General features: G+C 43.9%; 1 protein-coding gene across 1 annotated transcript; it reads right to left on the bottom strand.

Annotated features, from left to right (window-relative positions):
• Positions 1 to 5,119: 5,119 nt before the first annotated feature.
• Positions 5,120 to 20,187, bottom strand: c8h2orf68 (chromosome 8 C2orf68 homolog). The gene is made up of 4 exons (XM_072266671.1): positions 20,011 to 20,187; positions 13,953 to 14,068; positions 9,371 to 9,537; positions 5,120 to 7,980 (listed from the first exon to the last, which is right to left on the bottom strand). Exons 1-4 carry the CDS (start codon positions 20,121 to 20,123, stop codon positions 7,858 to 7,860), a joined length of 519 nt encoding a protein of 172 aa, XP_072122772.1. The 5' UTR covers positions 20,124 to 20,187; the 3' UTR covers positions 5,120 to 7,857.
• Between the last annotated feature and the right edge of the window lie 6,527 nt (positions 20,188 to 26,714).

The following is a 26,714-nucleotide window of genomic DNA, read 5'->3' as shown; positions in this document are numbered from 1 at the left end:
CTTTCTATATTATCATGTATTGCATTGAACTGCTGCTGCTAAGTTAACAACTTTCACACCAGTGATAATAAACCAGATTCTGATTCCGAGCGTACTACCAACAGGGATAGAGTAGTATATACCTGGGTAAATCGGAGATTTGGAACAATAATCGGTCAATATTCAGAGAATTCTACTTAACTAATGTAAATTTGGATTACCTTGCTATGATAGGCTTTAGAATGGTATGAAAATTGTGAAGTGCATCTTAACTTTTTAAAAAACATTTTAGCCAGAGAGATTGTTTTGGTCTTGGCGTGACTGACTTAAGTAGGTACACATTACAATCAGCTCTCCCACGCAGAAACTAAATATTGACATCTGTTGATAGTAGTGATTGAATGGATTGTGCCTTGTATCAGATTCCTTGGCCAACATCCCAATGACGTTGAATATAACCATGTTTGTAAATAAATATTGTGACTGAGGGAGCAATTCAATTCAGCCAACAATCTGGCAAAGGCATTTTCAATCACAAACTATATCTCTGAGGTACAACTTTCTTCCAGAAATAGGATCATAGGTTAAAAAAAACAACCAAGTGCATGGACTGTCATCATGAACTTCTCACTGTGTATCTGACTAATGCTGTAGCTGAGAAAGGATTTGAAAATAGTTTGGGTATATCAATGACTCCGAAAGGTTTGCTGACTGGAGTTAGGGCTTTACGCTTTGGCTCTTGGTAGGGTCATCCATTCCAAACAGGTCAAAGTGTAGAGGCCAGACTAAAAGTGATCCACTGGTCCTCCAGGTTCGGGGGTTCATCTCAAGGTTAACACCCCTGAGTGGTTAAACAGGGTTGTTATGGAAACAGCAATGAAGAATCCTTCTACGTCTGAGTGTGACGGTATTCCTGGGTTTCCTTCTGGGACTTGCATGACTGTCAGTAGTGAAAACTGAGAGGAAGCTAAAACGGTACTGCAGCATAAAAGCCAGGACCGGCAGGTTCCGGGACAGCTTCTTCCACCATGTCATCGGACTGATGAACTCACGCTGATTTGAGTGTACTCTATATTACACTGACTGTTCTATTTATTATAAATTACTATGATTGCACATTGCACATTTAGATGGAGACGTAACGTAAAGATTTTTACTCCTCGTGCATGTGAAGGATGTAAGAAATAAAGTCAATTCAATTCGATTCAATAATTATAAAGAAGGTCATTAATATCTCTGGTTTATATGGTTTAAGACTGACAGAACTGCAGACTGATTCTGATTTCCGACTACAGGAGGTAAAAGCCAGAGGTCCATGAGGCAGTACTCACTAGTGAATGGAGGTGGCAAGGGTCAGTCACTTTAAATTCCTTGGTGTTAACATGTCAGAGGTTCTGTCCTGGGACCGGCACGAAGGTGTCATCAAAAGAAGCTCAACAGCGCCACTTGTCTGTGCTAGTTTCAGTTGCCTGTATTTGGCCCATAACCCTCTAAGCCCTTCTCCTGCATGTATCTACCCAAATGCCTCTTAGGTGTTTCATTTGTACTCATCTCTACCACTTCCTCTGGTCGTTCTCCTGTGGCTCCACATATAGGCAGCCTTGATGCTTTTTAAGAGGACCTAGTTTCTCTCTAGGTGAAATTATCTTTAACACTGCCTGCCAAATTCAGCTCGTACCCTCCTCTTACCCTCCTGATTTCCCTCTTAAGTTTGGCCTTAAACTTTTCGTGTTTGTTGAGGGATTCATTCATACCAGGCTGCTTAAACGCAATGCATGCTTCCTTTCTCCCTTCTGAGAGCCGTGATGTCTCTCGCCAGCTAGGATTTCCTGAACTGTTATGTCCACTCTTCAACCACTTGAATCCTTTTAAGTGCCTCCCAGTTGTGTAATCTAACCTCACGACAAGGTAGTATAGCAATTAGTGCAGTGCCTTACACTGCTGGCGATCAGTGATTGTGGTTCAATTCCTGTTGCTGGCTGTAAGGAGTTTGTACATTCTTCACATGACTGTGTGGGTTTCCGCCGGGTGCTCTGGTTTCCTCCTGCAGTCTAAAGACGTGCAGAATAGGGATAGGCAAGCAGTGGGCACACTATGTTGGCACTGGAAGTATGGCAAAACTTGCCGGCTGTCCCAGCACATCTTGGATAGTGTTGCTCATTGAAGCAAGCAATGCATTTCACTGTATGCTTCGATGAACATGTGACAAATAAAACTAATCTTTTCTGGTGTGAGAGCTTAGCAAAGCCCTTCTCAAGGTCCAAATACACCACTCTTATTGGTTGTCTTCTGCTGCCGTGGCCCATCCACTTCAAGGTTCAACATGTTGTGCATTCAGAGATGTTCTCCTGCACACCAGTGTTGTAACGTGTAATTATTTGAGTTACTGTCACCTTCCTGTCAGCTTGAACCAGTCTGGCCATTCTCCTCTGTCCTCTCTCATTAACAAGGCGTTCTCATCCTCTGACCTACCGCTCACTGGATTTTTTTTTTGGTTTCTCGCACTATTTTCTGCAAACTCTAGAGACTGTTGTGCATTAAAATCCCAGGAGGTCAGCAGTTTCTAAGATACACAAACCACCCCTTTCTAGCACCAACAATCATTCCAGGGTCAAAGTCACTTAGATCACATTTCTTCCCCATTCTGATGTTTGGCTTGAACAACAACTGAACCTCTAGACCATGTTGGCATGATTTTATGCATCGGGTTGCTGCCACATTATTGGTTGATTAGATATTTACATTGACTGACAGGTGTACCTACTAAAGTACATGAAGAAATATATACATTTCTTATTGTGTTACAGTATATTTTATGTATTGCACTGTCCTGCTGCCACAGAACAATAAAATTGATGAGTGATAATGTCAGAGCTAATAAACCTGATTCTGATTCTAATGCTCCTTTGCGGATTTTTCTATGTTAGGTGGGTGTGCCTTTATATTTACTGCCCTCCAAGAGGACCACAACCTTGTCTGTTCCTCTTCCCACCCTGTTACTTGTGAAAATGCCATCCCCTTCTCTCAATTCCTCCATCTCTGCCGCATCTGCTCTCAGAATGAGGCTTTTCATTGCAGGACGAAGGAGATGGTTTTAAAGAAAGGGGCTTCCCTTCCTCCACCATCAACTCTGCCCTCAAACGCATCTCCCCATTTCACGCACATCTGCTCTCACCCCATCCTCCCACTAGGGATAGGGTTCCTCTTGTCCTCACCTACCACCCCACCAGCCTCCGTGTCTAACATATAATTCTCCGTAACTTCTGCCATCTCCAATGGGATCCCACCATCAAGCCCATCTTTCCCTCCCCCCCCCCACTTTCTGCTTTCCGCAGGGATTGCTCCCTACACGACTCCCTTGTCCATTTGTCCCCCCCATCCCTCCCCACTGATCTCCCTCCTGGCACTTATCCTTGTAAGCGGAACAAGTGCTACACCTGCCCTTACAATTCCTTCCTCACCACCATTCAGGGCCCCAGACAGGGTTACGGGGTAGTGTGGGTTTAGTACTTTTCTCTTAGGAATATATGGGTCGGCACAACATCGAGGGCTGAAGGGCCTGTACTGTGCTGTGGTATTCTAATGTCTAGTGTCTAGTGAGGCGACTGTTCACCTGTGAGTCTGCTGGTGTAATATACTGTGTCTGGTGCTCCTGGTGTGGCCTTCTATATATTGGTGAGACCCAACTCAGATTGGGAGACCATTTCGCTGAACGCCTACACTCTGTCCGCCAGAGGAAGCAGGATCTCCCAGTGGCCACACATTTTAATTCCACGTCCCATTCCCATTCTGATATGTCAATCCATGGCCTCCTCTACTGTCGAGATAAAGTCACACTCAGGTTGGAGAAACAACACCTTATATTCCGTTTGGGTATCCTCCAACCTGATGGCATGAACATTGATTTCTCTAACTTCCGTTAACACCCATCCCTTATTTATTTATTTATTCATTTTTAATTTTTTTCTCTCTCTTTCCCTCTCACAATAACTCCTTGCCTGTTCTCCATCTTCCTCTGGTGCTCCCCTCCCCCTTTCTTTCTTCCAAGGCGTTCTGTCCCATGATACTCCCCCTTCTCCAGCCCCGTATCCCTTTTGCCAATCAACTTCCTAGCTCTTGGCTTCATCCCTCCCCCTCCTGTCTTCTCCTATCATTTTGGGTCTCCCCTCCCCCTTCCACTTTCAAATCTCTTACTATCTCTTTTTTCCGTTAGTCCTCGACCCGAAATGTTGACTGTACTTCTTCCTATAGATGCTGCCTGGCCTGCTGCGTTCCACCAGCATTTTGTGTGTGTTGCTTGAACTTCCAGCATCTGCAGAATTCCTCGTGTTGGCCGCAACCTTGTCATTGGGTTTGGAGCTTTGCATGCCTCGATGACTTGGAGAGCTCTCTGCTGGCTGGAGTCTGGGCTCTATGCTTTCGCTCTTGGCAGGGTCACCCAGGCCAAACAGGTCAAAGGGTAGAGGTCAGACTAAGAGTGGTTCACCGGTCCTCCAGGCTCAGGGGTTAACAACCCTGACCGGTCAAAAAAACATTGTTACAGAAACAGCAATGAAGAATCCTTCTGCGTCTGTATGTGATGGTATGGACAGACAGAGACGGCAGACCTTCATTGCTGCCCTAAACACAAGCAGGATAATGGCTGGTAAATAAGTAACTTATTGTGCAAGTTGCTCAGTCATTGGCCGCGAAAAGTTTGTTTATTTACAGCCCAGCGAACCACACAGCCTAGTAACCCACCAATTTAACCCTAGCCTAACCACAGGACAATTTACAACGACCAATTAACCTACCAACCAGCACATCTTTGGACTGTGGGACGAAACCAGAGCACCCGGAGAAAACCCACGCGGTCACTGGGAATTGAACCCCGACGGCTGGTATTGTAAAGCGTGGTGCTAACCACTGCGCTACTCTGCCGTTACTCTTGCGTTGCTTCTCTAAATATTCAAGTGGATTGAATACTTGTTCTCTAAGTGATGAATTCCCTTTGTACCAGATGAATGAGGAGATGAATATTAATTTTGACAGCAAGAATGTAGGGAGAGAAAGAATTTAGGGTGTGGATTCTAGGCACCTATTGTTTCTACAGATGAGTACAAAAATACAAAAATAGAAATATACAAAGTTTATTTGACATACAGAGAGTCTGATAAATGATGACCAGGAAACCAATTTGATTCACAATAGTTTTCAATGTGGGAACGATAGCAATCTTAACGAAATCATTTTCTAAAAATCACAATGTTCAACACCTCAATCAAGGCAGAAGAAAATTTCACAAACTCTAGACGCTTCACAGTAGTTCATAATTATTGATGCATTTTTGAACTGTTATTCTGCAGGAAAATTTAATCAAACATAATAGTAACATTAGTTTTGAGACCATTTAAAAAATCATGCACTTTGCCTAAAGATGGATGCAAAATTTTGAAATGTTTGAAACCACATGTTTTATGACAGAGAGACCAGACAGGAAGGCAGGTGAGTCTGTTGCTGTATGCCTTCTACAAATGTAGTAAGTTCCTGTTGGGTTGAACACATTTCCCATTATAACACTGTACCAAGCAAGATCAAAAAGGCTCAGTTAGCCGTTCTTGGCTGGGGTTGTGGGGATGAATGAATATATGCAGGCAGAGGAGGCATGGATAGCAATCAGGAGTGGGATGTGTGGTTGCTGTCAATCACAGCTCCTCAGTTAGCTGGAGATGTGATTATTTTGGAGTTTGGAGCCTGTATAGCTGAGAAGGTTTCATCTATCCTCTGGATCATCTGGGGAAACTACTCATTTCTCGTATTTATCCCATTTCAACCTTTGAAAAATGGATAGAAGAGGTACGGAGGGAATAGTCCAAGTGCAGATAGTAGGATCTAGGCAGAATTAAAGGCATCCGTTAGTCTTGCGAGACCTTGGATCTGCGCCTGGAAAGTCTTCACTCTCCCGGGCGCAGGCCTGGGCAAGGTTGTATGGAAGACCAGCAGCTGCCCATGCTGCAAGTCTCCCCTCTCCACGCCATCAATGTTGTCCAAGGGAAGGGCATTAGGACCCATACAGCTTGGCACCAGTGTCGTCGCAGAGCACTGTGTGATTAAGTGCCTTGCTCAAGGACGCAACACGTTCCTTTGGCTGGGGCTCGAACTCACGACCTTCAGGTCGCTAGTCCAATGCCTTAACCACTTGGCCACATGCTCACACAGAATACCAAGCTGGCATGGACTAGGTAGGCTCGATATTTATTTATTGAGATACAGCGCAGAGTAGGCCCTCCTGCCCGTTCAGGCACTGCCGTCCAGCAATCCCCCAATTTAATGCTAGCCTAATCACGGGACAACTTCCAATGACCAAGTAACCTGGAAGATCTTTGGACTGCAGCATGCAGAGGAAAGCTATACGGTCACACGGAGAACGCACAAACTGCTTACAACCCCAGTCGCCTGTATTGTATAACGTTGTGCTAACCCCGATGCTCCTGTGCCAGCCAATGTGCTCCATGACTCTAAAAATTGTTGGCTTTTCTCGTAAATGCAAACACTGGCACAATATGAATTTAAGATACTCATTTGACTTCAACTTATTAGGTGTTAAAGTTTGATAATATAACGGTCAGAGTCCATCTCCATGTTATTTTGCATGGTATCCTGAGCGTGATTACATGGAGGTAGACATCCCAAACCGTCCACAAACTGGGTAGGACCCAATAATCTTGCAGGCTGTGCCATAATTCAGATTGACCCTCTTATCATCACATCCTATACCTATAAACCACTCTTGCAGCCAGCGTCTTCCCAGATATTGCCGGTATTCAACAAGTAGTCAGCAGCTCTTTACCAGCTGTACTGACCATTCTCTCACCGGTCCCTAGTAACCTGCAGACTACCTGCTAGGAGTGGTGCAGAATTGTGAGAGGCAACCTCTTTGAAAGGAAGGGAAGCCCATTCAGAAAAGATATCTCATTTTAAAATATTTTAATGGGGTTTCAAAATTTATACAGCCCCTCTGCAAAAAAAAAAAGCAGGAATCGTCCTTAGAGTTACACCAACACTGGTTACTGGATTCAGCCACATACAAAAACCTGATCTTTGTCCTGTGAAGTTTCTACACGTTATTCAGGATGACAGCTTCTCAGTTCCTTAGAAAAGTACCATGGCTATAGCCACCTTGGGTTGTACTTACCTACTTACCAAATAGATTTTAGAACAGAGAGACGAGGAATTTCTTTAGCCATTTAATGGGAATTTGTGGAAATCATCGCCACCAATGGCTGTGGAGGCCAAAGTTCTTGATTAGTTAGGATGTCAAAGGTTACGGGGAGAAGGCAGGAGAATGGGGTTGAGAGGGATAATAAATCAGCCATGATGGAATGGCAGAGACTTGATGGGCTGAATCATCTAATTCTGTTCCTATGTCTTCTACTCCTAAAATGAAGAAATGGATAACTCTTGGGATTCCCGTCAACACTTTCTTTGTGGAGTTGGGAGTATTGGCACCAGGCAAGGATCCTACTGCATCGTTTTTTCCCTCAGCTTTGTTAAAATACTTGCCAGAGATGGAATACTTCTGATCTGCATATTAAATTTCAAGATAATATTGTTTCAGCCTGTTTATATTCTTTTGACATTCTGCACCGTTTGTGGAGCTGAAGCTCCCATGAATCTGGCAGTTGAGCAATGTGCTTTGCCCCTTTCAGGAAATCTAGCCGTGGCCACCACTCCTTTCAGCTGTCTTTTTCTTTTTTTTTTGACCCATTTTGTCCTTGCAAGTACTTGCATGGCCTCGAGGCCTCAAATCTCTCCACGCTTCATTAACCACCGAAAAATGGAGAAAAACAACACAAAACAATAACAAAATTGGATCACCCAATGAAGTTGCAGTTGGACTCAACGCTTTGAGATCCTCTTTTCAATTTCCTCCTGTATTCTTAGCCTCAGCGCTTCCTTCATCAAGGGCTCCAAGCTATTCTTAGACCCAATTTTCTCAGCCACTTTCTTGGGGTCATCATTCTGTGTGATAAGAGGAAAAAGGACATCAGTCATCATTTGTTCTTTTTCTGCCTCCTAGTCTTGTTTTCATAGAAATACGCTTCACAGAAAGAAACCAGCTATTACATTCACAACACTGTCTCTTTGAAAGTGCAATCCAATTTATCCCACTGCACTGTTCTTATTCATAAATCGCAAATTATCCTTTTTACATATTAACATTTCAAAGTTTCTATAAAATTTGCTTTCAGATCTGGATTCCAGATTCTGCCAGCAAGTCCTTTCTCTCTTTTTGCTCCATCTGCCGCAAAAGACTGGATTTCCCAGTGGCCATTTGTTTCAATTTGACTTCCCATTCCCACTCTATGGCCTCCTCTACTGCCACAATGTAGAGGTAGCCTTCAGTCTGATGGCATAAACAACAATTTCTCTAACTTCGGTAATTTTACCTCACCTCATTCCCCATTCTGGCTCCCCTCTCACCCCTTTTCTGCCCATCACCTCCCTGCAGTTCCCTTCCTCCTTCCCTTTCTCCCATGGTCCACTGTTCTCTCCAATCAGATTCCTTCTTCTTCAGCACTTGATCTCTTCCACCTATCAGTTTGTAGCTTCTTACTTCATCCCCACTTTCCCGCTCACTTGGTTTCATCTATCACCTGCCAGTTTGTACTCAATCCCCCCCCCCACCTTTTTATTCTGGCTTCTGCCCTCTTCCTTTTCAGTTTTGATGAAGAATCTCAACAGATGCTGCCTGACCTGCTGAGTTCCTCCAGCACTTTGTCTGTGTTGCTCAAGATTTCCAGCATCTGCAGAATTTCTTGTTTTAAAGTTCTTTGTCTTTATATATTTTAACTTCTTGCCAGCCTGGCTGCTCCTTCATTGTATTAAGAGGCACAGTTTCCGAGTGACCTCAAGTGTGCCGGGACCATCTGATCTGGGAATCATTTATCCACGAGAACAGTCACAATCAAACCTCGTTCCAGTTATACGAAAAAAAACTCTAGACCGGGTCATTTATCAACAAGAATTCTATTTGTTTTTTAAAAAACGTAAACCTTAGATTAAGATTGACACTTACATAGATTAAGGGTGAAAGGTGAAATAATTAAGGGGAATATGAGGGGGAACTTCTTCACTTAGAGGGTGTCGATATTGAGGAACGAACTGCGGCAGAAGTGGTGGATGCAGATTTGATTTTGACATTTAAGAGAAGTTTAGATAAGTACATGGATTGGAGGGAGACAGAGGCCAATGGTCCAGGTGTGGGTCAATGGGACTAGGCAGAATAACGGTTTGGCGAGAACTAGGTAGGCCAAAGAGTCTGTTTCTGTGCTGTATTTCAGTAATTCTCTGACCTTATAACCGTGTAAAGATAGATATTGCCCTAATTTGCTTCAGAAAGAAAACTTACCTGATGGATTACGACTGATGTAACAATTTTATCATCTGCTTGGTAATCCAGACAGAAAAGCTCAGTGTTCCGTGCTTCTCCTGTGGTATTCTGTGGCTCCGGATCAGTGCCTGAACCGCTTCCATTTGATTCCTCACAGTCAAACCTAGAGAAATTTTCTGCTCCATCTACAAAGGACACCACAAGTACATCTAAAATGTATTGTTTCTAACCCATTTTATTTTCCAGATTGCCAACCACCTCCACCTCACTTGTAGCTTCTAATCAGCACAACTACACAAAGAGCGTAGTGGACCCTATAACTCCACTAGCATTAGCTGGATTTCTCTTGCGTGGCTGGCTTAACCAAGAGGTCACCTACAATCTCCATGCTCAGAGAATTCATAACAGGAGTTGCTATGCAACGACTGGGACTCAAAGCCTTGCTGTTTTCAATTCCACCCACTAGTGCAGAGACATTTCCATTCAGCCTCTGGCTAAAATCAATTATTTTAGCACACATCATGAATTTCCTGACCTCGTGGAATTCAGGCTGCACTCAGCCACAGAATTTACCTTTCAACTGAAATTTCCCACATCATAATCCCAACCAGCATCCATGGAGAGGAACGAACAGTCCACAGTTTGGACCGAGACCGTTCATCAGTCCTGATGAAGGGTCTCGGCCCGAAACATTGGCTGTTTATTCCTCTCCATGAGAACACAACACAAAGGTGCAGAATTAGGCCGTTCGGCCTAGGGTCTGTTCTGCCTTTCCATGATGGCTGATTTACTATCCCTCTCAACCCCATTCTCCTGCTCCGTAACCCTTGACACCATTACTAATCAAGAACCTATCAACCTCCACTTCACAATTTAGAAATTCATGGGCCAGCTCACCTAAAGAAAGTATCCAGATCTTAAGCACATTTCCTATATCTCTCCCACTTAAGCTTTGCCCACATGGCAGAGATATAGGTGCTGCCTGACCTGCTGAGTTCCTCCAACACCTTGTGTGTGTTACTCTGAATTTCCAGCATCTACAGAATCTCTTGTTTTTATACTCCTGAGCATACCGTGGCCTGTTCTGGATTGGGTTCTGGATTCTGGATTCGACAAGGTGCCACACATGAGGCTACTTAACAAGATAAGAGCCCATGGAATTACGGGAAAGTTATATACGTGGATAGAGCGTTGGCTGATTGGCAGGAAACAGAGAGTGGGAATAAAGGGATCCTATTCTGGTTGGCTGCCGGTTACCAGTGGTGTTCCACAGGGATCAGTGTTGGGGCCGCTTCTTTTTACATTGTACATCAACGATTTGGATTATGGAATAGATGGCTTTGTGGCTAAGTTTGCTGATGATACGAAGATAGGTGGAGGGGCCGGTAGTGCTGAGGAAACGGAGAGTCTGCAGAAAGACTTGGATAGATTGGAAGAATGGACAAAGAAGTGGCAAATTAAATATAATGTTGGAAAGTGTATGGTTCTGCACTTTGGCAGAAGAAATAAATGGGCAGACTATTATTTAAATGGGGAAAGAATTCAAAGTTCTGAGATGCAACGGGACTTGGGAGTCCTTGTAAAGGATACCCTTAAGGTTAACCTCCAGGTTGAGTCGGTGGTGAAGAAGGCGAATGCAATGTTGGCATTCATTTCTAGAGGAATAGAGTATAGGAGCAGGGATGTGATGCTGAGGCTCTATAAGGCGCTGGTGAGACCTCACTTGGAGTACTGTGGGCAGTTTTGGTCTCCTTATTTAAGAAAGGATGTGCTGACTTTGAAGAGGGTACAGAGAAGATTCACTAAAATGATTCCGAGAATGAGAGGGTTAACATATGAGGAACGTTTGTCCACTCTTGGACTGTATTCCTTGGAGTTTAGAAGAATGAAGGGGGACTTCATAGAAACATTTCGAAAGTTGAAAGGCATGGACAGAGTGGATATGGCAAAGTTGTTTCCCATGATGGGGGAGTCTAGTACAAGAGGGCATGACTTAAGGATTGAAGGGTGCCCATTCAGAACAGAAATGCGAAGAAATCTTTTTAGCCAGAGGGTGGTGAATCTATGGAATTTGTTGCCACGGGCGGCAGTGGAGGCCAAGTCATTGGGTGTATTTAAGGCAGAGATTGATAGGTATCTGAGTAGCCAGGGCATCAAAGGTTATGGTGAGAAGGCGGAGGAGTGGGACTAAATGGGAGAATGGATTAGCTCATGATAAAATGGCGGAGCAGACTCGATGGGCCAAATGGCTGACTTCTGCTCCTTTGTCTTATGGTCTTATGGGTGTTAGGTAATGATCCAGATTTGATCAGGGAATTTAAAAAAGATATCTTTAGGAAGCAGTGATCTTACTCTGATAGAATTCAACATGCAGTTTGATAAGGAGAAGCTAAAATCGGATGTATCAGTATTATAGTGTAGTAAAGGGAATTACACAGCCACAAGAGAGGATCTAGCCAAAGTTGATCAGAAGGGGGTCACGACTAGAGATAACGACAGAACAGCAATGGCTGATGATTCTGGGGGAAATTCAGAAGTGCAGGAAAAGTACTGTATAACCCAAAAATTGAATATTCTAAAGCAAGGAGTGGCAACCATGGCAGACAAGGGAAGTCAAAAACAGAATAAAAGTCAAAGAAAGGGCATACAATATTGCAAAAATTAGTGGGAAGGTAGAGGATTGGGAAGCTTTTAAAAACCATCATAAGACAACTAAAAAAGCTATAAAGGGAGAAAAGATGAAATATGAAGGTAAGCTAGCCAATAATATCGAAGAGGATTTGAGTTTTTTCAGATGTGTAAAGAATAAAAGAGAGACAAGAGTGGATATCGGACTATTGGAAAAAGATTCTGGGGAGGTATTAATGGAGGACTAAGAAATGGCAGACGAACTTAAAGTATTTTGCATCAGTGTTTACTGTGGAAGACACTAGCAGAATGCCAGAACTTCGAGAGTGTCAGGGGGCAGAAGTGAGTGCAGTTGTTATTACTAAAGAGAAGGTGCTCATGAAGCTGAAAAATCTGAAGGTAGGTAAATCACTGGACCAGATGGACTAACACTTCAGGGATATGAAAGTGGTAGTGGAAGAGATTGTGGAGACATTAGTAATGATCTTTCAGGAATCACTAGATTCTGGAATGGTTCTGGAGGGCTGGAAAACTGTATATGTTACTCTACTCTTTAGTAAGGGAGGGAGGCAGGCAGAGGAAAAGAAATTATAGGCCAGGTAGCTTGACTTCAGTGGTTGGGAAGATGTTGGAGTTTATTACTGAGGATGAGGTTTCAGGGTACTTGGCAGCATATAACAAAATAGACCAAAGTCAGCATGTTTCGTTTCAAGGGGAAATCTTGCCTGACATATCTGTTGGAATTCTTTGAGGAAATAACAGGCAGGATGGAGAAAAGAGAGTCAGTGGATGTTGCTTATTAGGATTTTCAGAAGGCCATTGACTAGGTAACGCACGTGAGGCTGGTTAGCAAGATAAGAGCCCATGAAAAGTACTAGCATGGAGAGAAGATTGGTTGACTGGCAGGAGGCCAAGCGTGGCAGCCGGTGACTGGTGGTGTGCCGCAGGGTAGAGTATTGGGATTGTTCCTTTTTACGTGCTTTGGATGAAGGAATTGATGGCTTTGTGGCCAAGTTTGTGGATGATACAAAGATAGGTGGAGGGACAGGTAGTGTTGAGGACACAGGGAGTCTGCAGAAGGACTTAGACAGATTGGAGGAATGGGCAAAGAATTTACAGGGGGAATATAGTGTAGGGAAGTGCATGGTCACACACTTTGGCAGAAGGAATAAAGGCTTGGACTACTTTCTAAACCTTGGGAGTCCTTGTGCAGGTTTCCCTAAAGGTTGAGTCGATGGTGAGAAAGGAAAATGTAATGTTAGTATTCATTTCTAGAGGACTAGAATATAAAAGCAATGGTGTAATGCTGAAGCTTTATAAGGCATTGATAAGACCACACTTGGAATATTGTGTATGGTTTTCATAGTCATAGTCATAGTCATACTTTATTGATCCCAGGGGAAATTGGTTCCCCTTATCTAAGAAAAGATATGCTAGCATTGGAGAGGATCCAGAGGAGATTCATGAGAATGATTCCAGGATTGAAAGACTTAACATATGTGAAGCATTTGATGGCTCTGGGCCTGTACTCGCTAGAGATTCAAAGAATGAGGGGGGGAATCTTACTGAAATCTATGGAATATTGAAAGGCCTAGAGAGAGTGGATATGGAGAGGATGTTTCCAACAGTGGGGGAATCTAGGATGAGAGGGTACAGTCTCAGAATTGAGGGATGTCCATTTAGAACAGAGATGAGGAAATTTTTCTTTAGCCAGACGGTGATGAATCCATGGAATTCACAGCCACAGACAGCTGTGCAGGCCAAGTCATTGGGTATATTTAATGTGGAGGTTGATAGGTTCTTGATTAGTCAGGGCGTCAAAGGTTACAGGGAGAAGGCAGGAGAGTGGGATTGAGAGGATAATAAATCAGCCATGATGGAATGGCTGAGTATATTCAATGGGCTGAATGGCCTAATTCTGCTCCTGCAGTATGTCATATGGCCAGTTGGGACCTGAGAGAACTGTACTTACTTCTCCTGCGTGGATGGTACACCTGCAAGTCCGGCTTGCGTGGACGGACTGGAGCAGGGGTCTGTCTCTTCCTCTGTCGTTCTTTTGCCTGCCTCACTTCCTTGTCGTAGTCGTCTCTAAAAGGAACAGTCAGAAAACCAGACATTTAATCCTTAAACGTCTCTTTGTCCACCCCTTATTCCTGTCGTCCTGACATAGGAGGATTAGGCCATTTGGCCCATCAAGTGTGCTCTATTTGATCAAAGCAGATTTTCTCTCTCAATCCCATCTTACTGCCATCTCCCCATAAACCCTTGATGCCCTTATTAATTAAGTACCTCAAAGTCAAATTAAATTAAGTCATCATATGCAACCCTGAAATTCATTTTCTTGTGGGAACTTACAGAAAAAATAAAGGAATACGATAGAATTTATTAAAACTATTGTATAAATAGAGACTGACAAACAATGAATGTGCATAAGAAGACAAATTATACAAGAAGATAAATAAATACCAAGAACATGAATTGTAGAGTCCTTGAAAATGAGTCTAAGGGTTGTGGAATCAATTCAGTATTATGGTGAGTGAAGTTATCCACGCTGGTTATGGAGGCTGACGGCTGAAGGGTAATAACTCTTCCTGAAGCTGGTGATATGGGACCTAAGGCTCCTGTACTTCCTGCCTGATGGTAGCAGAGAGAAGAGAACTTGGCCTGGATGGCGGGTGCCCTTGACGATGGATGCTGTTTTCTTGTGACAGTGCTCCTTGTAAATGTACTCAATGGTGGGGAGGGCTTTTGCCTGTGATAGACTGGGATGTATCCATCTTCGCTTTAAATATACCCAATGACTTAGCCTCCACAGCTGTCTGTCGCAGTGAATTCACCACCCTCTGGTTAAAGAAAAAATGGTGCAGCAGACTTGATGGCTAAATGGCCTAATTCTGCTCCTAAATCTTATGATCTTACCATATAACCATATAACAATTACAGCACAGTAACAGGCCATCTCGGCCCTTCTAGTCCGTGCCGAACGCTTACTCTCACCTAGTCCCACCAACCTGCACCAGCCCATAACCCTCCAATCCTTTCCTGTCCATATATCTATACAATTTGACTTTAAATGACAATATCAAACCTGCCTCAACCACTTCTGTCAGAAGCTCGTTCCACACAGCTACCACTCTCTGAGTAAAGAAGTTGCCCCTCATGTTACCCCTAAACTTTTGCCCTTTAACTCTCAACTCATGTCCTCTTGTTTGAATCTCCCCTACTCTCAATGGAAAAAGCCTATCCACATCAACTCTATCTATCCCCCTCATAATGTTAAACACCTCTATCAAGTCCCCTCCCTCAACCTTCTACGTTCCAAAGAATAAAGACCCAACTTGTTCAACCTTTCTCTGTAACTTAGGTGATGAAACCCAGGTAACATTCTAGTAAGTCTTCTCTGTACTCTCTCTATTTTGTTGACATCTTTCCTATAATTCGGTGATCAGAATTGTACACAATACTCCAAATTTGGCCTCACCAATGCCTTGTACAATTTCAACATTACATCCCAACTTCTACACTCAATGCTCTAATTTATAAAGGCCAGCATACCAAAAGCTTTCTTCACCACCCTATCCACATGAGATTCCACAGACTTATAAAAGCTTGGTCAGCGAGATGGGTTTTAAGGAATGCCTTTAATCATGAGTCCCCAAACTTTTTTTATGCCATGGACCAATACCATTAAGCAAGGGGTCCATGGACCTAGTTGGGGAACCCCTGCTTCAAAGGGAGATACAGAACAGAGCGATTCAAAGAAGGGTTTTTCAGAGCTTGGAGACCAGATTGATTCCTGGGATGGCAGGACTTCCATATGATGAAAGACTGGATGAACTAGGCTTATACTCGTTGGAATTTAGAAGATTGAGGGGGGATCTTATTGAAATGTATAAAATCCTAAAGGGATTGGACAGGCTAGATGCAGGAAGATTGTTCCTGATGTTGGGGAAGTCCAGAATGAGGGGTCACAGTTTGAGGATAAAGGGGAAGCCTTTTAGGACCAAGATTAGGAAAAACTTCTTCACACAGAGAGTGGTGAATCTGTGGAATTCTCTGCCACAGGAAACAGTTGAGGCCAGTTCATTGGCTATATTTAAGAGGGAGTTAGATATGGCCCTTGTGGCTACAGGGGTCAGGGGGTATGGAGGGAAGGCTGGTACAGGGTTCTGAGTTGGATGATCAGCCATGATCATACTGAATGGCGGTGCAGGCTCGAAGGGCCGAATGGCCTACTCCTGCACCTATTTTCTATGTTTTACTGGCAGCTGAGATTCATTCAAAGGAACAATGATCCTTTGAAGGGATTTTAAAAACAAAGATGAGGACATTAAAACTCATTCCAAATGTAGAACAGTGAGCAAGGGTGACGTATTAGGGATGGGCATCGTTGTTTGGTACTGGAGGCTTGTGCTCCCAAACTAGTTGCACTTCCAGCCAAGAGTTGCACCACTGGAATCTACCCAACAGTGCAGGAAATTGCCCACGAAAAGCAGGACAACTCCATTGTCAACCAGTCAACTTCCAATCTTCAGCGAGGTGATAGAAGGTGCTGTCAATAGTGCTACAGGGTCCTAAAGCACAGCACTATGTGCTGCCACTAGAGACCGTGTAGCGGAGGTTCAGAGAAATTATCCTGCAAATGAAAGGGTTAATGTATGAGGAGTGTTTGATGGCTCAGGGCCTGTACTTGCTGAAGATTAGAAGAATGAAGGCGAATCTCATTGAAACCTATAGAGGACACAATGGGCTGAATGGCCTAGTTCTCGTCCTGTGTCTTATGGTCTCATTGTGGCTGCTGCTTGGATCATCAGTGAAAGGACAGTGTGCCATGCAAGGCGCCTTGAGCTCTCTGTGTACACTGTGCCCATCCAAACAACTTCCAACGAGAAGGCCATAAGAACAAACATCTCCAACATCAGTGAGCCTGAGAACAGGAACATAATTAGAACATTGAACATAGAACGTTACAGTACAATACAGGCCCTTCGGCCCATAATGTTGTGCTGACCTTTTAACCTACTCTGAAATCAACCTAAGCTTTCCCTCCCACCCTACCCTCCATTACTGTATCACCCAGGTGCTGATCTAAGAGTGTCTTAAATGTCCCTAATATAGCTCAGAATCAGAAACAGAATCTAGTTTCGTATCACTGGCATAGATCATGAAATTTGTTGTTTTTGTGGCAGCAGTACATTGCAATACACAATAATAATTTAAAAACTTTAAATTAGGGTAAGTATACATTAAATACATAGTGAAAAAAAATATAGTGTTCATGGTTTCAATGTCCATTCAGAAACTGGATGGTGGAGAGGAAGAAGCTGTTCCTGAACTGTTGGGTGTGTACCTTCAGTCTCCTGTACCTCCTTCCTGATGCTTGCAATGAGAATAAGGGAGGGAGGGGAACGTCAACTCAGACCATGAGAGGCCTGCCTCGGGCACTTTCATGCCCTACACGGCGCAGATTGGAAATCTGTGTGGGGTGCCACTCCCCGCAGAGACACTAGAGCAATGTGTGGTTAAGTGCCTTGCTCAAGGACACAAACACGCTGCCACAGCTGAGGCTCCAACTAGCGACTTTCAGATCACTAGACGAATGCCTTAACCACTTGGCCACGCACCCAACATGCGAGAATAAGGCATGACCTTAATGACGGATGCCACTTTTTTAATCTGCCACTACCACCACCCCGGCAGGGTGTTCCACACACCCACCACTCCCTGTGTAAAAAAAACCTTACCCCTGACATCCCTTCCTATACTTTCCTCCAATCACCTTAAAATTATACCCCCTCCATTGGGCATTTTTTCCTGGAAGAAATGTTTCTGGCTGTCCACTCTGTCTACGTCTCTTATCATCTTGTACACCTCTATCAAGTCACCTCTGATTCTCCTTCACTCTGAAGAGAAAAGCCCTAATTAGTCTACTATTGTCAAATTAACTGGGGCATGGTGAAAAACGTTTTGTTTGCAAGCCGTCCACACCGATCATCTTATCACAGCAGTGCATTGAGGTGGTGCACAGGGGTAAAAGTAACAGATTGCAGAGCAGTGCTACAGTTACAGAGAAGGTGTAGTGCAGGCAGACGATAAGGCACAAGACCACATTGAGGTAGACCGTGAGGTCAAGAGCCCATCTTATCATACAAGAGGTCCCTTCCGGAATTTTAACAGTGGGATAGAAGTCCTTGAGCCTAGTTATACGTGCATTCAGGCTTTTATAAAATGACTCGCAAATAAGTAAAATCCTGCCACAATGTTTTGTCCACAATGCACTTTGCAACTGGCCCTTTATTCTTGTGATGCAATATTGGCAGACCTATTAGGATTGGACTGCACCCATATTGTTCAATTTTGTTGCTAGACTGCGGTACTAATGCCAAATCAGAAGTCACCAAACAAGTTTCAAAATAGAGCGTTACTGCGATTTAGTTACCTCAAGTGATGTTAAATCTGGCCTGTGCTTTTTTATGTACACGTTTCTGTAACTTCCAGTAATTCCTCCCCCTCGCCCTCCTGTCTCATTTCATTACCCATTTTGGGTCCCCTCTTACCTCTTCTCTTCACCTGTCCATCACCTCCCTCGCTTTCTCCCATGGTCCACTCTCATCTCCCATCAGATTCCTTCTTCTTCTTTTGCCCTCTTCACCTATCCATTCCCAGCTTTTCACTTCATCCCCTCTCCTCTCTACCCACCAGCCCCACACCTGGATTCACATATCACCTGCCAGCTTGTACTCCTTCCCCTCCCCTACCCACTGTCTTATTCTGGCTGCTTCCCCCTTCCTTTGCAGTCCTGATAAAGGTCTCGATGCAAAATGTCAACTGTTTATTCCCCTCTGTAGGGGAATCTGGCCTGTGTATTTTATGTACACTTTTGCTACCAGGACTGGCATTGTTCAAGACTGGGTCAGAGCTGTTTAAAACTTCAGGCAGCTTCTGTGAAGTCAAGTAAGGTGGGTAGTTGGGAAGTAGGGGTTGGTGGATGAGGATTATCCTAAGAAATGTGGTTGTCCTAAGGGAGAGTGGTTATGGTTCTTGTGGCTTCAAGGGGAATCCTCTTTGAACACAGAGTCAGCTGCCCCATCTATGCAGGTGGTCTGAAGTTTCTCTTATCAGACCGCAAATTGAGGTACTCATTACCTCAGGTTTTTGTACAAGGGAACTGACAAGAACACGTTCTATTCAGGCCCCGGTACAGATGAAAGTCTGAGGTAGTTAAGTATAGACATTATGGTGAACTGTAATATGGGACTGCCAGCAGCATGATTTTTAATTTTTCTTTATTTATAGAGATACAGTGTGGAATCAGTCCACCTGCCCCTTCGAGTCGCACTGCCCAGTGACTCCCGATTTAATCTCAGCCTAATCATGGGCCAAATTACAATGCAACACACACAAAATGTTGGAGGAACTCAGAAGGCCAGGCAGCATCTATGGAAAAAAAGTAAGGTCAACGTTTCTGGCTGAAACCCTCTGGCAGGACTGGAAGGGTTCCATTTATTTTTCTTACTTAGATGTTCTATACTTTTTTGCATAGATGCTGTCTGGCCTGCTGAGTACCTGAAGCTTCAAGCCTTTCTCTTTAATAACCTCAGCTCAGGTAAGGCATTGCAACCTACAACTTCTGCATGACCCCCACTTCTAATAAAAGCTTCGGGATTAACCAGGCAGTTCTCAAACACTTTCCCTTGAACACAGATGTTTCGTTCCAGTGCATTTGAAGTCCCTGAGATTTATTATCTAGCGTGGGCCTAAATTAAACTCTTTAAACCATCAATCATCTCATTCAGACAAGAGATTCACCCACCCCTCTCCTCACCAATTGGTTACAGGAGTATATCAAACTTCTAATTGGTTAGTGTGCGTGTCAATCAAGAAGACTGGCTTCCGCCTCTGGGGAGCACTGGGCGACAACCTGATGGGAAGCTTGGCCTCTGATAGGCTATTGCACCAATCAATCATCTGGCCACTTCCGAATTTTGCGTATCGGTTGGCCTAGCAACAGTGAAGTAGTGGGTACCAACCTGGCGATCTGGTTGCGGCGGATGTGGTGTACAAAACCGTGGCTCATGTCGAGGCGGGCGGTCTTTGCCGTCGTTTTATCCCGGGGACCAGAGCTTTCATCCTCGAGCTCCATGCGGGCCGGCGTCCGTGTCCCGGGCGCCCAAAGAGCTCGGTAAAATGGACGACCAGCGTTAACCCTGAGTGAAATGGTGGCGTCAATAATCCGGGGAAAGCGCCGGCCTCAGCCAAACCCAAACCCAAACTCTCTTAATTATGTTGGGTTGCAAAGATAATAATCCTGATTCTCCTCTTTGAAAAAAAAATCCATTTTATATATAATCTAGGTTTAAAACTTGCCAAGTCAAGTTTATTGTCATGTGCTAAGTAGTGGGGTACAGGTGACAACGAAAAACTTGTAGCGGCATCAGAGAAAGTAAATTATACCAGGCAGTGAAAAGGAAGAAAAATGCAAAACAAATAATTAGTGCAAAAACGAGTTTATGATTAGTTCAGGACCCACTAGAGGATTGATCCTAGGTAGATACTGTGGTATAACACTGAAGAAGGGTGATGTTGCCTTTTGAGTGAGGTATTCAATGGGAATCCCAGCTGCGCTCTTATACAAGTGGTGTTGCGTGAACGAGTTACCGAAGAAAAGTACTGGTAGATACAAAGTAGCTTCTTTATTCAACAAAACAAGGCACAGCAGGCATCACACTGCGACAAAAGGTCTTCTTGGCCCAACGTGGGGCTTGGTGTTATATGTGCTGAACATCAAAGGCTAATTCCATATTTCCAAAGTATGGACAGTGCTTTCTTTAAAACTACACACAAACTTCACAACTCCATATTTGCACGCACACCGCAGACATCCAAATGAATTTTAATCAGCATTGGTCTGAGATTCATGGCTTTTAGGAACCTATTGTTCAGAGCTGCACTCCAAATTAAAATCACAATACAGATTCAGATGTGAAGACTGGTAGCTATAGTCATTTGCTAAATGTAAATGTGCTAAACCCAAAAATTGTTCTAATCTTCGAGCAGGAGTAGTCCACTCTACCCGTCAAACATGCCTCACTACTCCTGGTGGCCTTAACTTCTAGTTATTTCTCGCCCTCCCCCATCTATCTTATTTCACTTTCCATTTTGGCTCCTTTTGAATCCCTTATCCTCACCTGCCCATTGCTTCCCTCTGGTGCCCCTCTTTCCCTTTCTCCTATGCTCCATTCTCCTATCCATCAGGTTCCTCCTTCTTCAGCCCTCTTCCACCTATCCGCTCCCAGCTTTTCATTACATCCTCCTCCTCTCCACCCACTTTCCCCCTCACCTGTCTTCATCCATCAGCTGCCTGATTGAACTCCTTCTCCTCCCCCACCCACCCACCTTCTTATTCTGGCTTCTTTCCCCCTTCCTTTCCAGTCCTGATGAAGGATCTCGGCCCAAAATGTCGACTGTTTATTCCCCTCCATAGATGCTGACTGACTCGACGAGTTGCGAGAGAGAGTTGCTCCAGATTTCTAGCATCTGCAGAAACACTCACGTTTATGATTCACCACTCAATCTGATCATGATTGATCTACACTACTCTCAACTCCTTCAGCCGCCCGTAGCCCAGAGCTCTCAATTCCTCGATCCTTCTTTCAAAAGTGTTTATCTATCTCCACCTTAAATATATTTAATTATTTGGCCTATTCTGATTTGTGTTCCTGCTTGCTGAGAGAAATTTTTATGTACCTCTGTTTAAATTACCTTATTTTATGATCATTGTTTGCAACTTTCCCACTAGTGGAAGCTTGTCAACATCTAATCTGTCAAGCCCCTTTAAAGTTTAAAGTAAACTTATTACTAAAGTACATATATGTCATCATATACCACCCTGAGATTCATTTTCCTGTGGGCATACTCAATAAATTCATAATAGAATACTAACCATAACAGAATCAATGAAAGACCACACAACTTGGGTGTTCAATCAGTGTGCAAAAGACAACAAATTATGCAAATACAAAAATAAAGAAATAAATAAATAAGCAATGAATATTGAGAACATGAGTTGAAGAATCCTTGAAAGTGGGATTTGTGTTTCCATACCAGACCGTGATACAGCCAGTCAATATACTCTCCACTACACATCTATAGAAGTTTATCAAAGAATCTGTAGGATCTCGTGTTCTTGAATAAGGACATCTCTTGTTTCCTGAAGTTCCAAGGAATATAAACCCAAATTGTCTTCCCTCTCTTGACAGAACAACCCTTTCATTCCAGGAATTATCCTTGTTTATTTTGTATCTTTTCTTTATTTTTGCCCATTTCTCTGCTGGCCTTTAGGGCATCAATGAAGGTCCTCCATCTCTGGCCATGTTCTCAGCTTCCTTCATCATATCAGTAGCTTCATCTTGTGGTTTTCATTACTGTCAGTCATGCAAATCCTGTGTGGAGACTCAGGAATACTGTCGCACACAGATGTAGAAGGATTCTTCATTGCTGTTTCCATAACAGTTTTGAATTGAATTGGCTTTATTTCTTACATCCTTCACATACATGAGGAGTAAAAACCTTTACGTTATGTCTCCGTCTAAATGTGGAATGTGGAATCATTGTAATTTATAATAAATAGAACAGTCAATGTAATATAGATTACACTCAAATCAGCGTGAATTAATCAGTCTGATGACTTGGTGGAAGAAGCTGTCCCGGAGCCTGTTAGTGCTTTTATGCTGCGGTACTGTTTCCCGGATGGCAGCAGCTGGAATAGATTGTGGTTGGGGTGACTTGGGTCCCCAATGATCCTATGGGCCCTTTTTACACACCTGTCCTTGTAAATGTCCTGAATTATGGGAAGTTCACAACTACAGATGCACTGGGCTGTCTGCACCACTCTCTGCAGAGTCCTGCAATTAAGGGAGATACAGTTCCCATACCAGGCAGTGATGCAGCCAGTCAGGATGCTCTCAATTGTGACCCTGTAGAAAGTTCTTAGGATTTGGGTGCCCATACCAAACTTTCTCAACTGTCTGCGGTGAAAGAGGTGCTGTTGTGCCTTTTTCACCACACAGCTGGTGTGTACAGACCACGTGAGATACTCCGCGATGTGGATGCTGAGAAACTTCAAGCTGTTTACTCTCTCAACTCCAGATCCATTGATGTCAATAGGGGTTCACCCATCTCCATTCCTCCTGTAATCCACAACCAGCTCCTCTGTTTTAGCAACATTGAGGGAGAGGTTGTTTTCTTGACACAACTGTAGGCCACCTCGTAATTGCTTAAGATAAGGCCAATCAATGTAGCATTGTCGGCGAATTTAATCAGCAGATTAGAGCTGCAGGTGGCGACACAGTCATGGGTATACAGGGATTAAAGGAGGGGACTCAGTACACAGTCTTGAGGAGCTCCTATATTGAGAGTCAGAGGGGAGGAGGGGAGGAGATGAGGGAGCCCACTCTTACCACCTGCTGGCGATCTGACAGGAAGTCCAAGATCCAGCTGCACAAGGCAGGGTGAAGGTCGAGGTCTCTGAGCTTCTTGTCGAGCCTGGATGGAACTATGGTGTTGAATGCTGAACTGTAGTCCAGGAACAGCACTCTCACATAAGCATCCTTCTTCTCCAGATGTGTAAGGACGGTACGTAGAGCAGTGGCTATTGCGTCATTGGTCGATTGGTTGTGTCGGTAGGTGAATTGTAGGGGATCCAGTTTGGGTGGTAGCAAGCTGCAGATGTAACCTTGACCAGCTACTCAAAGCATTTCCTTATTATTGAGGTGAGTGTGACAAGACGCCAGTCATTCAGGCATGTTACCTTGTTTTTTTTTGGTGCAGGGACAATAGTAGATAATTTGAAGCAGGAGAGCACTCTACACTGGGAGAGGGAGAGAATAAAAATGTCAGTAAACACACCTGCCGGTTGTGCTGTGTACATCCTGAGTACTCACCCTGGGATGCCGTCCGGTCCCGCAGCCTTGCGACTGTCCACTCATTGGAAACATCTGCATTCCTCAGCCTCAGAGATGACCAGGTTGCAGGTTGTAACGGTGGCTTTCCTCGGAGGCTCAGAGTTAGTGACATCGAATTGAGCATAAAAGTGATTGAGCTCATCTGGGAGAGAGTCTGCAATGTTGGCGGCACCACAAAGTTTGGCTTTGAAGTCTGCGATTGTATGCAGCCCTCGCCACAAGTCACGTGCTAGCCAGTCGGGGTTGCTAGCCTTGAGCTGAACCCCCGAACCTGGAGGATCAGTGGACCATTCTTAGTCTGGACTCTACCCTTTGATCTGTTTGGCATGGGTGACGCTACTGGGAGCCAAAGCATTAAGTCCTGACTCTGGCCAACATAGTTCTCTGGGACATTGAGGCGTGCAAGCCTCCAAACCCTACAACAAGGTTGTGGTCCTCGTGGAAGTTATTTTGTATGGACTGCCCCTAAAGCTTCTATATCCTTTAAAGGAACCAGTGTGTATTGGGTAAGATTCTATGGTATTATTTTACAGGACAAACTTTTTTCCAGTGGCCTGGCCAAAAACATCAGCAAAACAGATAATCCTGTATGCATCCTGGGACATTTTCCTATTTCCAATGGCGAGTACATTACAAAACAAAATACTTTAGGACAGGAGCTCCCAGCATTTTTTATGCCATGGACCCTTACCATTAACTGAGAGGTCCATGGATCCTAGGTTGGGAACCCCTGCTTTAGGAGATGTTGTGATTGATTTTTATGATCTCTTTAAATTATAAAGTATTCTTTATTTATTATGGTATCCCAAATTATTCCCCTTGCTTCAAGATTATATTCTATTTAAGGAAAAAAAAACAAATACAGGATATCCCAAATTAGATTCTTTCTGAGAATTCTTGGAGATCCAAAGCAACACACACAAAATGCTGGAGGAACTCAGCAGCTCAGACAGCAGCCACGGAAAAGAGTAAGCAGTCAATGTTTCGGGCCGAGACCTTTCTTCATTCCTGGAGAAATGTCAGTCCTGAAGAAGGGTCTCAGCCCAAAACGTTGACTGTTTACTCTTTCCTATGGATGTTGCCTGATCTGCTGAGTTCCTCCAGCATTTGGTGTAGATTAATTCAGTCAGTGTTTGAGATTTTGATGGACCACTGGAGCAGATTCTTAGCACAACAGACATAAAGAGGGTCTTTGTCCCACAGGGCCTATTCCAACCATTAAGCACACATTTAGACTAACCCTATATTGTTCTCCCACATTTCCAATGATGCTATTCCAATTTTTAACACTCACCTTTACATCAGGAGCAATTTCAGCAGCCAATTACACTGGCAATCTGCAACTTTTGGGATGTTGGATGAAACCGGGGCACTCGGGCGGGACCCACCTGATAACAGAGAAAGGTTGCAAACTCCACAAAGACAGCACTGGACAGTTGGTATCCGAAATGAGCTGCCAAGGGAGGTGATGGAAGATGGGAGTGAGGAACAGTAAGAGCACTTAATTGGCACCTGGAAAGGTTCTTGAATGAACAGGGTACAGAGCGGGGATTCCCAACTTTTTTATGCCACAGATCCCTTCCTTCAACCAAGGGGTCTGTGGACGTCAGGTTGGGACCTCTGAGTATACAGGCATATTGAATTAGTTCCAGCAAGTGGGCTAGTATAGATGTGGTGGGCCAAAGTGTCTGCTTCTGTACAAGATTTTGTTTATGGATCAGTTTTAATTGAGCAAATTAACAAGATTCCCCCAGCTGAGCTTGTCCCATCTTGCCTGCTCCCTCTCTTCACACTACCACCATCGGGCCAGGTTTGCCACCACGTGGCCAGGATGTTGCCCTACTACCATCGTGCTCCTGGACTGGCCTCACCTGCCTTAGTGCTGAACTGACTTTGCAGCCTGTGAACTCATTCAGGGCCTCTGCGATGCACATTCTACGGTATTACTTGTTTACTTTTTTATTATTTGCACAATTTGTATTGTATTTATTTATTTTCCTGTGGGTGCCTGCAAGAAAATGAATCTGAAGATTGTGCATGATATACATACTTTGGTAATAAATGTACTTTCAACCTTGTTTCTTTGCAAAATTTGAATGTTACGAGTTGGGTCTAACCTCAGTGGTAGCACTCTTGTAGCGTAGTGGTAGTTCATCTTAAAATGTAAACCTTTATCACCTTTAAAACTTTAAAAAAAAATTCCTGATGAAAAGTCATCATCATCATCATGTGCTGTGTTGTACAACATGGGCGATCATGGTCCCATGACCATGATTGTTCTTGGCAAATTTTTCTACTGAAGTGGTTTGCCATTGCCTTCTGGGCAGTGTCTTTACAGGATGGGTGACCCCAGCCATTATCAATACTCTTCAGAGATTGTCTGCCTGGCATCAGTGGTCACGTAACCAGGACTTGTGATATACACCAGCTGTTCGTACAACCATCCACCACCTGCTCCCATGGCTTCACATGACCCTGACTTGGGTGGGGGGGGGGGTGGTGGTGGTGAGGGTGCTACAGCTTACCCAAGGGTGACTTGCAGGCTAGCGGAGGGAAGGAGCACCTTACACCTCCTTTGGCAGAGATGTACTTAGAAGTACTTAATCTAAAACATTAACTTTGCTTCTACCTCCATGGGTACTACCCGACTTGCTAAGAACTTAAAGAATTTTGTGTTTTGTTTTTGTTTTTCAGCATCTACAGATTTTTTGAGTTTTGATACTAAATTCTTCTCACCAGTCTCTCTGGTCTTATCCTCCGTTATAACGTCC

The sequence above is a fragment of the Mobula birostris genome, chromosome 8 (assembly GCF_030028105.1).
Source record: "Mobula birostris isolate sMobBir1 chromosome 8, sMobBir1.hap1, whole genome shotgun sequence".
In the NCBI taxonomy this organism is placed as follows: domain Eukaryota; kingdom Metazoa; phylum Chordata; class Chondrichthyes; order Myliobatiformes; family Myliobatidae; genus Mobula; species Mobula birostris.
The sequence above is the reverse complement of the archived record's forward strand: the minus strand, read 5'-3'. Positions and strand labels throughout refer to the sequence as shown.